The following is a 14,384-nucleotide window of genomic DNA, read 5'->3' as shown; positions in this document are numbered from 1 at the left end:
GAGTAGTTATACTTTAGTATAGTTACACTTTAATGGCGCCCAACGTTGTGCTTTCCCAATTTTTCTCTAAATATACCCCTATCCCAAATCTATAGACCCACGTCGTAAAGCTCACCGTTGTGTACAAAACACCTTAGTACCGGTTTGAAAGATGAACATACTTGTACCTGGATTTCCTATTTCTCTTTTAATCCACCACTTCCCATCTAGACAAATATAGTTACACTTTAATGGAGCCTAACTAATTTAATTTTAATTTACTAATGTTTGTATTTTGAGAACGATTTCCGAAGTGAAAATTGAAACGTCAATAAACGTACTTAAAACCTTTAATTGTGGCTTATTCTCATTTAAATAGTAATTAATAAAACTTCAGAAATGATACTAACAAGAAGGAAATAAGAAACAGGACGAGAATCCTTCCAAGAAGAAAAAATAAATAAAAAGGAACATTTTCAGAATGAACGAAGCCCGACAAAGTGGAGAAAAAACAAAAACCTTAAAAACCGGTTACGTACTTTGCTCCGCTGGAACCGAGAATAAATCCATGGGAGCAAGATGCTTCTTGCTCACATGGATTTGGTTGGGAAACCATGACGTTACTATCCTGCCTTGGCCTGGAAAATATCTCAACTAAAATTTTTGTAAAGTTTCCAGAATTTTGGCCACTAGTGTAGCTCTGAGCCGACTACATTTCGGACACTGTGTTATAATATTACTTTCAAAGTATTATTGAAGTGCCCTTGAATAGCAGTTTTTGGTTTATTCAGTGTACCAGTTGCATATTGCAACTGTTTCATCAAATGAAATAGATCTTTGTTTGAATAGTAGTAAGATCTTTATTTTGAAACAAACAAAACGTCCAAGACTTTCTCGTGAAAGGTACGATAGGTTTGAAGGCACGATGCATAACATAGTGAAATTTTATATTATCGAACCAAAAATGCAGTGAGTTCAAATTTACGATAACATAAAAGCTTGATCTATGGAATACCCTGGATATATGAAAATAATTTTAAAATGTTGAGCTGTGCTCTATCTACAGTTTTTGTAGAAAACTTTTTTCTATATCTCTTCTGACGATGAAGATACCCAAATACATAGAAAAGTCGTTCTATCTGTAGTTACGCACGGATGTAAACATTTTTTCCTAGAATAAACAGGGAAGACAGCACTTGAGTACAAAAAGGAATATTTTAGAAAACAACTATTCAATTTAAAATACAACCAAACAAGTATTAAATTATCGGTAACTGTACAAAGCAATTTAAAAATATTAAAAACAGATAGAACTCTTAATTTTAATCTAAAAACGAACAATTCAAATATCACTTACAAGTTGTAAATAACATAAATTATTGAAATAATTCACTTGCCAAAAGTGCGACGATATCTAAACAACTATCATGAAAGTATTAAATTAGGAGGAAGTAAATTAGTTTTTGGTAGTTTATTTAGAAATAGAAATAGCATTTGATAAACTTAGAAGTAGCATATGTCAAAACAATTTATCAACTCACCTTAAAGTCATTGTATAAATCCGAAAATCTTCGATTCTGTTTAATAGTTTTAATAAAACAGTTTTGTTTTAACATATTTTCACAGTGTTTACCGAAGGTTTACTGATCGTCTTGATAAAGGATGCCTGCATTAGTTCACCAATAAGGATGATTGACGCACGAGCCAGAAATTGTGTATACCTAATGTGAATAATTGATCAATTTTTTAACATCCCGTCTGCTGTTTATCGCTGATAATTTGTTAAGAAACCGGTCTAGCTAATTATACAAACTAAAATAAGAAATCTAAAAGAAGTAGCGTTTTTAATTTACATATTAAACACATACTCGTAAAGCTGTATCGCAAAAGTTCAAAGTTTAAACATTTTGGCACACGGCAGGCTATAGAGTAATCATAAAGACACTATGTAAATTATAACTAATGGCATATTAAATTCCTCGACATAAAAAAGTTCTGCAGGAAACATTCAAAAATTTAAAATTTCAGAAAACCATACCGACCGACAATAAAAACAAACTAGAACCTTATAACAAAATAGTTATTTACACAGTATAAAATCGGCAAAATAAGTAAATGCATAGTGATTAGAATCCTTATTGAAATGATATGAAAAATTTATATCTGACAGATAGACACAAGGATATCACAAAAAGGCAGAAACCGTTCAACATCTATATGACTTTATTTATTAACTTCTTATTAACGAAATGCTAATACAAATAGCTAAGGGACATATTAACGAGAAAAACAGTACAACTTTTAAAGATAAATAAAACAAGAGGAAAATTTTGATTATAACTTAAACGATATAAAAATTAGAAAGAAACATGTATTGAATATAGATACATTGACAGTGGTGCTAGCCTTAAATACTTAAGAGATTCGGAAAGGCAATCAGCTAGCGTTACGAAAAACAACGCCGAGGAGTTAAACATTTCAAAAAGTACTTCTCACTAGCATGAACTAGTAGCAAATTCAGACCATTCAGTAGTGCAGACGGAGAATTACAATAGTTTTTAGGAAAAAATCGTAAAATCTGTTTATAACGATAAAAAAGTTGTTAATGTGAGTCCACACTAATTAAAAATTGGTAAGTGTAGAGACAAGTACTCAATCTAAAATAATTTTTTATTGGTAGTAAAAAGAGGCTACCGGTTTCCGGGTTTACAATATATATCCCATAATCAGGCCAAGTAGAAGAAACTTTATAGACTTAAATAATACTTTATAAAGTAATAATAATAAATACTGTATAAAATAAATTATTAAATATTTTATAAAGGATTTTTCAATAAATTTTTTGTGATACATGGTAACAGCCAGCTACAGGAACTTAGTTTCCTTGTGGATTTTAAATAATACCTTTATAAGTGGTTATGGAATTATGGTAATTAATTAAAGAAGAAAGAAGTTAGTATGAAGTTTAGTATATGTTGCAGTTTCGCAACTCCATAAATGTTACTGTTATATTCAAATCCGTTTATTTGTATTTTATGTTTATGTGGCAATCAGCAGTGAGTCATTACTCAGATATTCCTTTGGTGCCTTATCATACTCCCGTTATCACTCGTAGACAAGCGGTTTTCTTTTGAGTTAATATATAATATAGTTTGTTTTGAATTGTTTTCGTATATGAGTTTTACGGTTAATTTATTCATATTTTAAAAGCGATTCGACTATAATCGAGAATCGAAATTGTAGGGAGTAAATTCTTAGAAGTAATAGTGATGTTTCAGCGCTATTGTAGGTCTTCCAATTACGTACGAAAAATGTCAAAGTTACGACAAAGCTACTTGTATTGAAGCAATACTAATTTATAATATGTACCACGGTAATGTAGAAATATGATTATTATTGACATTTGGGTTAATTACAATAAATAATTTTAGGTTAGTAGGTAACAGTTAAACCTCCCTAAAACCGCGCTCGTCGATGAAAGCTGGCAACTCAGGGATTCAGTTGTTTTGCCACCGAAGTAAACACTACATGACTCAGATAAAGACATTGTAAATATTTTACATTTTTTACACAGTACTTTTTTTTCGATAGCGAAGAGAGGAAGTCGTAAAATTTTATCGAAGAGTTAATACGTATTTTAGTGTTGTGAGCAATATGAAGGGCAAGAGCAGCCAAAGTACACGATGCCCAAATTTTTTGATTGGAGAAAAACCTATTATATACAACGTGTATTGTGAACTTCACGAAAGGAATAAAAGTATGTTGGTGAACGATGTAGTTATTCTGTGTAGTGATTTGAGTAAAGTGTCGACGAAAACTATACAGAATTCTAAAAAAAAATTAAACAAAGTGAAAGAAAATCGTATAATGTATATCTTAAAAACATTGAAACCAGAGGTAAAAAAAGCATCCAGTTTGAAAATGACACCAAACATGCTATTCGGAAAAATTCTACGCTTTCTTTTTTCGGAACGAAATCCTAACCTAAAAGAAAGTTGAAGTCGAAATAGATTCCGATTCCAATTCGAAAGGGGAAAACAAGCGGGTTCTAGATTAAATGTACATATCCATAGCACATTTCATATGATAGCCTCATATGTTATATAGTGATCACCGTATGTGCAGAAAGCAACAGTATCAATGTTTCAACATATTCTGATGTAAACTGTGTAAATATTAAAATAAAAGTTATTAACTTACAGATATATTAAAATTTTTCGGGAAAACACCAATTCTCTTGACCCAGCACCCTCATTGATCAGTTACATTTAAAATTAAATTTTGCTTTTAACATAACAAAAATTATACTGAAATGATAGAATCTCCTGAGATAAAATATTTTGAAAAAAAAAACGGAGCCTCCATTTGGATTTCCGAGTGAGGACTCTTTCAGAGGGAACACCATTACAGGTTAAGAAAATCAAGATACGGTCTTGGTAAGACTTACAGGTAATATTATGGAATTATGGAGTTGATATATGCAACTATGCGCTTCTAAGAAGATAGAGTACAAATTGCTTGTATTGAAGAGACAAAGTGGTAAGTAAAAAAGGGCTAAGGAACTAGACGAAGGGTAAAAATTTTGGTATGTAATAAAAAATCCCAATAGGAATGAAGTTGGTATAATTGGTTACATAGAAATGACAGAGAACGTAGTAGAAGTTTAAGAACGAGGAATAGAATAATTTCAGTGACATTTTTACTTTATAAAGAAGTGTTAAATGGTATGTGTCTATTTGCTCCTCAAGTCAGGCTGGCTGAAAATCTTTCTATAATCAATTAGGCGGCATAATTAAATATATTCCATACTGACAACATCATTAGATGGCGATTGTTAACACGTGCTTCCGAAAGAGTCAACTTATCATATACAAAAGTGGACACAATCACTCTAAAACAGACTATTTAATGACAATAAAACAAAATATACGTGAATGTGAGGACTGCAAGGTAATAGTCAGACAGACTTTAAGCCAACAAGCAGCTACAATAAACCAAAATATCAGAAGAGGACCAGAAAAAGTTAAATGATGGATGTTAAAGCACGAGAAAGGTTTATTCGGGGCAGAAATAGGAGAAAAAATGAGCTGGAACTAGGGATGCACGCGGGACGTCCCGTCCAGCACTTTGTCCCGCATTTCGTCCTGAGGGACGAAACATGACAGCGAAAATATATGAGAGGATATTTTTGACATCCTCAAACGAGGACATTTTCTTGCCTTAGTGATGGTTTGGTGGGGAGTGTCCTATGAAGGCGTCACTTCTTTACACTTTTGTGAAAAGGGCGTTAAAACAGCGGCGAGAAATTATCAGCGGGACATTTTAACAAATGTAGTGAAAATTCTAAACCACACATATTAAAAAATAAACCATAGATATCACAACAAGACTCTTAACAATGGCTTGAAAATCATATACCCAAATTTATTAGTAGTGAACGTGAACATTGGCCGTCATCCAGCCCAGACCCTAATCTAGTTGACTACTAATTGTGTTTATTTTTAGTGGGCATAATCTGCACAAGATACGCGCTGTATTCAAGCAAATAGCGACCATTTTTACTTTTTTTGTAGTTTGTAGTTCATTATATTAGCAATAAATTGTGCAAAAATTTTTCAAATCAACTCAGTAGTTTTTTAGTTAAATACCTTGTATTAATATTTATGGCAAGACTAGGTATATATTTGGAAATTAATGTATAAGACATTCTTGCATGTAATTGTTTGTTGGAAATGACAGCGCCGAAAAATATTGGTTTATATTAATATTTAACTTTTAAATCTAATAAATATACTAAGATTTACTAATTAGTTAACAAAGTCGGAGTTGAAAACATTACACGTTTTGAATTATGTATTATGCACTTATCCATATTTCATGAACATCATATTTCACTTTGTGTAACTGACAGGCTACTTCGGAATGCACACTCATAAACAAGAATATCTTGTCACTTAGCCGTCGACGTACTTATGTGTTAATCAACCATAACAGGAGAAATGTACAGCTGTACTTATTGCACTAGGTGCTTGTATATCTGTAATATTTATTGACATCGATAACTACAACGTAAAATATCTGTTTACTAATACATAATAGATGATTATGGATATTAATCTTACATATGTCATTAACAAAAATAGAACAAATGCAAAAACGAACAAAGCGTTAATATATTCGATAAAATAATAAACTTGTTTTAGACAGAGAAACTATTTGGGCCTCTTCAATATTCAACTTTATAATTTAAATAAGATATACAGAGGAATCGCTACTGATTGAAAAATATGCATTTTTAAAAACGGTCATTTTTATTATTTAAAAAAAACTTAAAAACAAATCATTTGAAATGTGTTCAGAAAATACTTTAAAATGGACACCCAATATAAACCAACGAATAGCGAAAAGGTAAAATATAGAGGTGTAACACTAGCATTCAGTGGGCCTGGATGATGGCAGGCTGTAAGTGTCCATACCTGGGGAGCAGGTCACAACTGGTCAACAGCCTCAACAGGAGAATATGAAATGCAGTTTATTACTCAGTTGCAATAGTCTAGAAGGAAAAGGAACCACTAAAAGTGTAGACCTTTTAGTAGTAGAAAGAGGAAGTTATGGCACTAGAATGGAGCAACCTACCACATATAAAATCGTAAAGAAACTAAGAATGATTTGCAAACACAAATGTATCCCCGGAAGAATATTCATACATGGAATATACAAATACGGAAAGTAGCAAAGGTTACCAAAGAATTTTAAAAATGGAACATCGATATACACCCAAACAAAACGCAAAGGAAATGGATCAGAAGTCATTGGAAAATACATTTATTTGTTTAGTGGAGTTCCAAAGGATAAACGTGAAAAACGAGGAGTTTCTCTGAGAATTAACAAGAAGTTCTTGTTTTTCTTCCTCTTTATAAGCAATGCTGCTTTTTCATTGGCAGATTAATATCTTTATGGAAGGTTGTCACTTTATCTTTTGCGCGGTCGTCCGATACTTCTTCTGCCGATTGGTAACTTATCTCTTGCTATTTTGACGACACGGGTCTCCCCCATTCTGCTTATGTGATTATTCCATTCTTTTTTTTTATTTAGTGTCCATTCGTTTATACACTGTACGTTACATTTTCTTCTAATGTCTTCACTTCTCTTTCTCAGTACTATCATCTCTGCCGTTTCCAGTAGCCTTTGTGTTGTGGCTGTGTAGGGTCTTGTTTATGAGGCATATGCCATTATTACACTGGCTTTATAAATATGGCCGGCTTCAATACTGATGCAATCAATTTCTACTTACATCTGGTTGGTTCTTTGGTGATTACTATTATTTTAGTTTTGTGAGATTCTTCTTCTTCTCATTGCGCCGTCTCCTTTCGAAGGTTGGCGATCCAAATGGCAATTGTAGTTTTGGAAACTGCTGCGCGAAAGATCTTTGCGGATGAGCGGTCGAACCATCTCCTCAGGTCTTTCAGCCACGAGTTCTGGCGTCTCCATACTGATCTTTTGCCCTGTACTTTTCCTTCCAGTATAACTTGAAGTAATTCATATCTTTCGCCTCTCAACACATGACAGAAGTATTGCATTTTCCTCTCTTTGATTATTCTTAGTAATTCTATTTGTTTACACATGCGACGAAGTACCTCAACCTTTCTGAGATTAGATTGTCATATTAAATTCTTCTGCTCTTATGTTAAATCTGTGGACCAGTTTTTGCAGACTATCTTCATCTTGGGCTATCAATATTGCGTCGTCTGCATAACAGAGTATTTTTACTTCTTCGTTCCCCATTCTATACCCTCTTCCTTTGTTAACGCTTTTAATGATTTCATCCATGATTAAATTGAAGAGCATAGGGTTCAATGAGTTCCCCTTTCTTATTCCGTTGCCTATTTCTATAGGTTCTGTAAGTTTAATTCTATTATGACTTCCAGAAGATGGATTACATCTTTGAGTCTTACTCTGTCAAATGCTTTCTTTTAAGTAAATCAAACACAGTAATGCTGGTCTGTTATACTCTAGTGATTTCTCAGTAATTTGCTATATGACGAATATTGCATCTGTGCACGATCTTCCACTACGAAAATCCTGTTGTTCATATGTCAAACTCCTTTTTTAAATAGTAGAATTAGTTCGCACATTTTCCATTCTTCCGGTATATTATTGTGTTTTATAATTTTATTAATTATTGTTTTTCGCCAGTAATTCGTTTGGTATCCCGTCTTTACCTCCTACTTTCGTGTTCGTCAGCATTTTAAGTATTTTATGAACTCCCTGTATATTTATATTTAGATCTTCATTTGTGGTAACTTCTGATATTTCCGGTTCTAGCGTCGTTGGTTCTTCCTCTGCATAGAGCTTTGTTAGGTAGTCAATCCATGTATCCTTTTCTATGTGTTTTTATTTGATTACTTCCTTTACCTTTGACCTCGTTTAAAGCGCCATATTTCCTTTTGCAGACCATAAAAATCATGTTCCATTTCTTTCGAATAGCGTTCCCAGTGACATTTTTTTTGCAATTGCGCGTGTTTCGTTTCTTGTTGTCTTGTAATTGTGGTATTCCTCTTGTGTTTTGGTTAAATGTATTTCAGGTAAGCTTTTTTCATTTCTTTGTATTTTTTCTTCACTTCTGTATAAAACCATGGAAGTCTTCGCCTTAGGAATGATTTAATAATTAATTTACTTTTTGAATAATCGCTTATTTCGGATTTGATAGAGGACCGCAATTTATTTAAATATTAGATTACTGATGTCGGCATATTCCTTTTTTTATAGTAATGAATTTTATCTTTCTGTTATTTATTTGTTATTCGTATTCGTAACCACCCTAATGACGCACCGTTACTGAGCAACTAGACCTTTGTAATATTCCTGTGTAAGATCGGCTTATTACCACGAAACATCACTTTTTGCTAACGTAACACAAATGGCGCTCAACGTGGGGCCTGATCTTTTTAACTGTTATAATTTTTGTATAACATGACAATTTAGCGTAAGGTCTAAACATAATAAACGGCATATGGTAGCCCAAAGACATAAACAGAAAAAAAAACAAACATTTATAATACGATTTTATCCTATTCTATAATGCCGAAACTTAAAGATGGATAGAATACGTGCTATGTAAATGGACGTACACTAAGAACATAATATATAAATATAAAAAAAATTCAAACGAATGAGTCGGGGTCGAAAAGATAACTGTGGAGGTCAACAAACTTCGGACGAAGAAATGTGTGAGGATAGTGACATATGAAAAAAATATATAATTTTTATCTTCAAAATACGATAATTTACTCTTATTACTAGCTCACACCTAAATATAAATTATAAAACTCTCACAAATTTCTTTTTTTTTTTTTTTTAACAATAGTAATCCCGAGACTATTTGACGAAATATAAAAAATATTTTATTAAATCAATAAAAAACTAGAGATCCGGTGCTTCTTTAAGCATACAACTATAGATTGTAAATAAAATAGACCGACGGAAAATAAAAATGTTGAAGATAAAACTCTTGAAGACATTTGTGGACATAGCGTTGGTGAAAAGCAAATGATGACATGAGATGAGATCCAATGTCGCACCTTCGCCATATTCAATTAATAAAGAACTTTAGTTTAGCAAATAAAATATTGAACACTGGTGATGGTGGAGAAGCAACATTAGAGTCTAAAACTAGATTGATTTGTTATAGATGGCATAGTACCCAGACGAAACGTATTATCCCCTGGTGTCATTCACAATAGCCTCCTAAAGAACATGAAACAGCGAATTTTTGTGAATATTTCTATAACATCATGTAAAAGAAAATCTCAGTAAATTTGTGGGAGATATTCCAGTATAATGAAACCATTATTATTAGGCATGCATAGATATACAATTAATAAAAAAAATATGTCATAACTTTTATGTTTTATGTTTTATATGTACAATATTTTAATTAAAAAGTTTGTAATCATCTACTAATAAACACTTACCTTTTCTTCATCCAATTCACCATACAGATGAGGCACCCATCCCTGTATGAATTTGTAAAGTTCATCTATTCTATTCTTCGGGACGCTGAACCAGTATTCGGGTCTCATTTTCTTCTTTCCGTAAGACATCAGGGGCGTAGACCTGGGTATAACTTTGTTGAGTGGTTTGCCCATTCTCAATCGCAAATATAACGGAGGGTCGTCACAAGATCTTGCCGGCCTCGGGATCAATTCTGCAAGAGAAGCGATACGAGCATTGTTTAAAACGGTAAATTCAGTTTGGTGCACTTTTTGCAATCTCTAAGAAAAATAGGCTTACAAATACTACATTTTTACATTTATTAAGCAGTCGGTAACAAATTGATCAGGATATATAAATTATAATGGACTGTACTTTTGGGGAATGCGCATATCGGGGAATGCATGTCATATACAGAAGACGCCAAATGATTCTTAATATCATCATTTAAATATATCCGAAGTGCGTATACGTCAAAGATATCTTAAAAAATCTCGATACCAAACCAATCTCCCGGAATCATGGTTAGCGATAATGAAATATTACACGATCTTACAATTATAAATAATATATTTTTATTATATTGTCATAAATCATGGTATTTTACTCTGTATTCATATTGTGATTGGCCATCAAATTTTAAATTTTACATTTAACATAAAAAAATTAGAAACAGAAAGCTTAGTACTGGTTCAGTATTTTCACGTTTGTTTTAACCATTTCCAAGTATTAAACTTATAATTGCTGTGTCCATTTTATCTGTGCCACCAAGAGGGCATGTTAATCTAATTTAAAGCAAGTTACTTAAACATAGCTAGCCAATTCATAATTTGCAGAGTGAATAAATTGTTAATTTTAGAAAGTTAGAAATGTGACAAATGCAAATATAAAGAAAATTGGAGTAGTAAAATATTTTTTCAATAGCAGTTTATATTTCAATATTATTATAAATGTTATATAACCTAAAGATAATACGCCAAAACCAGAGACATAATTATTTTAATAACAAAATCTATTCAAACTTAACATTCAAGTCTAAACACACACTAAATCTTCTCTGTAACAAACAAAACAATACTTTTGTAAAATTTTCCGAGCTTTTCCAGGTTATGAATTGTTGATAAATAAATGAAACTTTTTATAAAGGGTTTTATAGAAAAGCATTACATATGTTTAAATCTTAATTAAGTATCTATTTGGAAATGTTCAAAGTGCTGATCCGGCTTATTATTAGCTATGTCATCAAAAAAACTCAAAAATATTAAGTTTCTCTGGTTGTGTGTTGTTAAACCATCACTAGTAACTAATTTTACAATTCCTTATCATAGAGTTTATTTATGAATAAATTAAGTATCTTATTGTGATATTGTGCAGCAATAAGCCACCGAGTCGTGACCAGAGTATGTGGCACTTATCCTTTTAATTGTGATGTACGGATACTGCTAATATATACGAGGTTGATCAAAAATTGCTTAAAGATAAAATAATGGGAGATCTATATAGAACAGTGAACATTGTGGGCTTGTGTTGAGCAGTGGACGTTGGGCTTAGTCCTCCCTCTTCTCTTAGGCATCATAGTTCGTCACTGTATGATGAGCCATTTGACATTTGTCGCGTGAAAGAAGTAGAAGAGCGATCGCCATCTTTGTTTTGATACATCATTGTGTTGCATACCTAGTCTTCTTTACAACGAGCTATTGTACGTCTCTCTGTGATACAAAGTTTAGGTGTTGCTGCGTGAAAGAAGAAGAACAGCCTTCATCTTAAAGTTTTTTACGTAGTTGCATTGTATTAGTTAAACCCTATCAAGTGACATACCGCACAACTCTGTACGTTAAGGCGTTCAACAATCACATCATCACGGCCTTTTTGGCATGCTGCAATACACACACCGTATACGAAATTCAACCCCATTTTTTCCCTTTCTAACGAAATCTCATACGTCACTCTACGAACTGGCGTTTGGTACTTATAGCGTGAAAGAAGAAAAAGAGTTGACAGACGGAAAAGAAGAATTGTTGGCATTGTTTCTGTGCCACCATCTTGTGACGTCAGTGGTTCGTTCCCATTGGAGGGGCGGGGCAGCGGTAAACATCAAAGGATGGCGCCGATAAGAAAGTTTCCACGCACACCTGCCTACCAGGCGACGAGCCACACCTGGCGACACATCAAAAGATGCCGCTGATAAGAAAGTTCCCACGCTCCCCTGTCTCATCTGTAATTACCTTGCGGTACATCAAAGGATGCTGCTTTTTTCCACGGTCCGAGAAATTTTCCCAGACTCACGTGCCGCATACTATGCTGTCGTACACTTCAGAAACAAAGGCCGACATAAGCAGAAGAAAATTATTAATAGATACAAACAAAGACGCAAATACTAATAAGAATAGTTTCCAAATTATATATGATAAGAAAATATTCTGATAGAATGACGTACAACACAACAGTACCAATATCTCGAAAGAAATCGCTATAGGGAGAAGAAGCATTGGGCGACCTTTAAAACGCTGGTGTGACAGTTTAGAAAATACCCGAAAATGAATAAGCAGTTTTGCTTATTAAGAATTAAAAAGAAGAAGAGCTTATAAGAGTGAAATTACCAAATAGATAGCTACAACTCAAGCAAGTGCCTTAGTGATGAGATTCTAACCAAGCTGATCCGGACGTCATAAGCGGTTCTGTTGACAACGTTAATAACATGTAGAAAAAAGTCATTGGGCATTCCCCAGTCACGTCAATTAAGTTACAACTAAAATCTAGTTAATTATTGCAACTGGTGTATAACAGACCGTAAGTTAAGTCGAAAATTATAACAACACATAAAAAAACTCTAACACTAAACACTAAAAACACTAAAAATCAGTGACTCCTGTAGGCCCCTAATGTATGCGCATTCCCCTTTAAAAGACATGTATAGATCTGCATATAACACAATGGATTACAGTATCATTGTTCATATTTTCAATTTAGACTTGAATAATAAGTAACTGAACAAAAAATTTCCAGTTAATTATGCAATCCACTGTTTATATAATTATTAACTTTTTGTATGCAAACAACATAATGTAGAATCCCGATTAACGAATCACGATACTTTTTATATGCACATTATATGTATTTATTATAAATAATACTTTATTAATTATACAAATAGATTTTTGCATAGTATTAATCAGTTTCATCAACCTAGCCTTCAATTTCTCTTGGTAATGATTAATTGTACTATATTTCACTTGATCATATGTATTTATGGAGAGTTTAATTAAAAAGTCACAATATTATTTAATTTCCTCTAAAAACAGACTTCAATAAGTCATAACAGGAAGACCAAATTCCTTTCTTTCTTTCTTTCTTTCTTTCTCCCCTTCCTTTTACCCTATCAGGGCGTCGGATTTGGGCTAGCTATTTTAATTTCTATTCACCCATCTCTTCTATTCTTTTCTATTCTCTGCCACTATTTTCAATTCCTCGAGTAATTCTTGTTTAACTTTTGCCGCCTCTACTACTTGCTGTATCCATTTTTTCTTGGCCTGCCTCTTTTTCTTTTTACGACGTTATTTGCTTCATGGACTTGCAATCTTGTAATTCTGTTGGGTTACATCCTCATCATACCTCATACCAGTTCATTTGTCTCTTTGCTATTTTATTTCTTATTGGTTCTTGGTCGGTCCATCTCCTAATAGTCTCATTGCTTAATCTATATCATTTCGTCTTTCCAACTATTCTTCTTAGATATCTCATCTCTATTGCATTTATCCTGTTCTTATGTTTTTCCAGAATTGTCCAGTTTTCTGGACATTTCATTGTGTTATATATTTTTATCCTTCCCTCTCGTGTAAGTTCTCTTTTTCTCAATATTGGGGCTAACGCATAGTATAACTTGTTTGATTTCCTTCCTCTATTTGTTAAATCCCAGTCTATTTTTCCGTCGTTAGTAATTATACTTCCCAGGTATTTATAGGTTGAGACTATTTCCAAACCTGCATTTTATCTTTGTTTCATTATCTTTCTTACCTTCTTTGCCGCTGATTTTCATTATCTTGCTTTCTTCCTTGTTAATTTCCATTTTTAGTTCTTCTATTTGTTCTACCCATATATCCATTAGTTTCTGCATTTTATTCTCGGAATCTGCTTTTAGTGCTACTCTAGTATTTATTATCAATTCGTTCATTACTATTATGAATAGCAAAGGGCTGAGACTAGCTCCTTGTTTAATACCTCACTTCCAATTAAATTCTTCCGATCTTTCCCCTGTTATTTCTACTCTTCCTTTTACCTCTTTGTACTTTCTATAATTTTTATCAATGTGTTTGGTACATTTATTTTCCTCAAGCATTTCCCTATATTTTTGTCTTTCTACCGTGTCAAATGCTGTTCTTAGGTCTATTAATGCTAATACTAGTTTTCTCTCG

General features: G+C 32.8%; 1 protein-coding gene across 8 annotated transcripts in view; it reads right to left on the bottom strand.

Moving 5' to 3' along the window:
* Positions 1-14,384, bottom strand: part of mtd (TLD domain-containing protein mustard) — a 916,705-nt gene that overhangs the window by 128,501 nt on the left and 773,820 nt on the right. For 7 of the 8 annotated variants that reach the window (XM_072540745.1, XM_072540746.1, XM_072540756.1 and 4 more), the window contains one exon: positions 9,954-10,186. In XM_072540745.1, the coding sequence (XP_072396846.1) occupies positions 9,954-10,186 (233 nt within the window). Of the gene's footprint in view, positions 1-1,520; positions 1,675-9,953; positions 10,187-14,384 lie in introns of those variants that run through there. The other variant, XM_072540750.1, reaches the window with a different exon arrangement.

Source organism: Diabrotica undecimpunctata, chromosome 8 (genome assembly GCF_040954645.1).
Source record: "Diabrotica undecimpunctata isolate CICGRU chromosome 8, icDiaUnde3, whole genome shotgun sequence".
NCBI classification, from domain to species: domain Eukaryota; kingdom Metazoa; phylum Arthropoda; class Insecta; order Coleoptera; family Chrysomelidae; genus Diabrotica; species Diabrotica undecimpunctata.
This window is presented reverse-complemented; position numbering and strand designations above follow the sequence as displayed.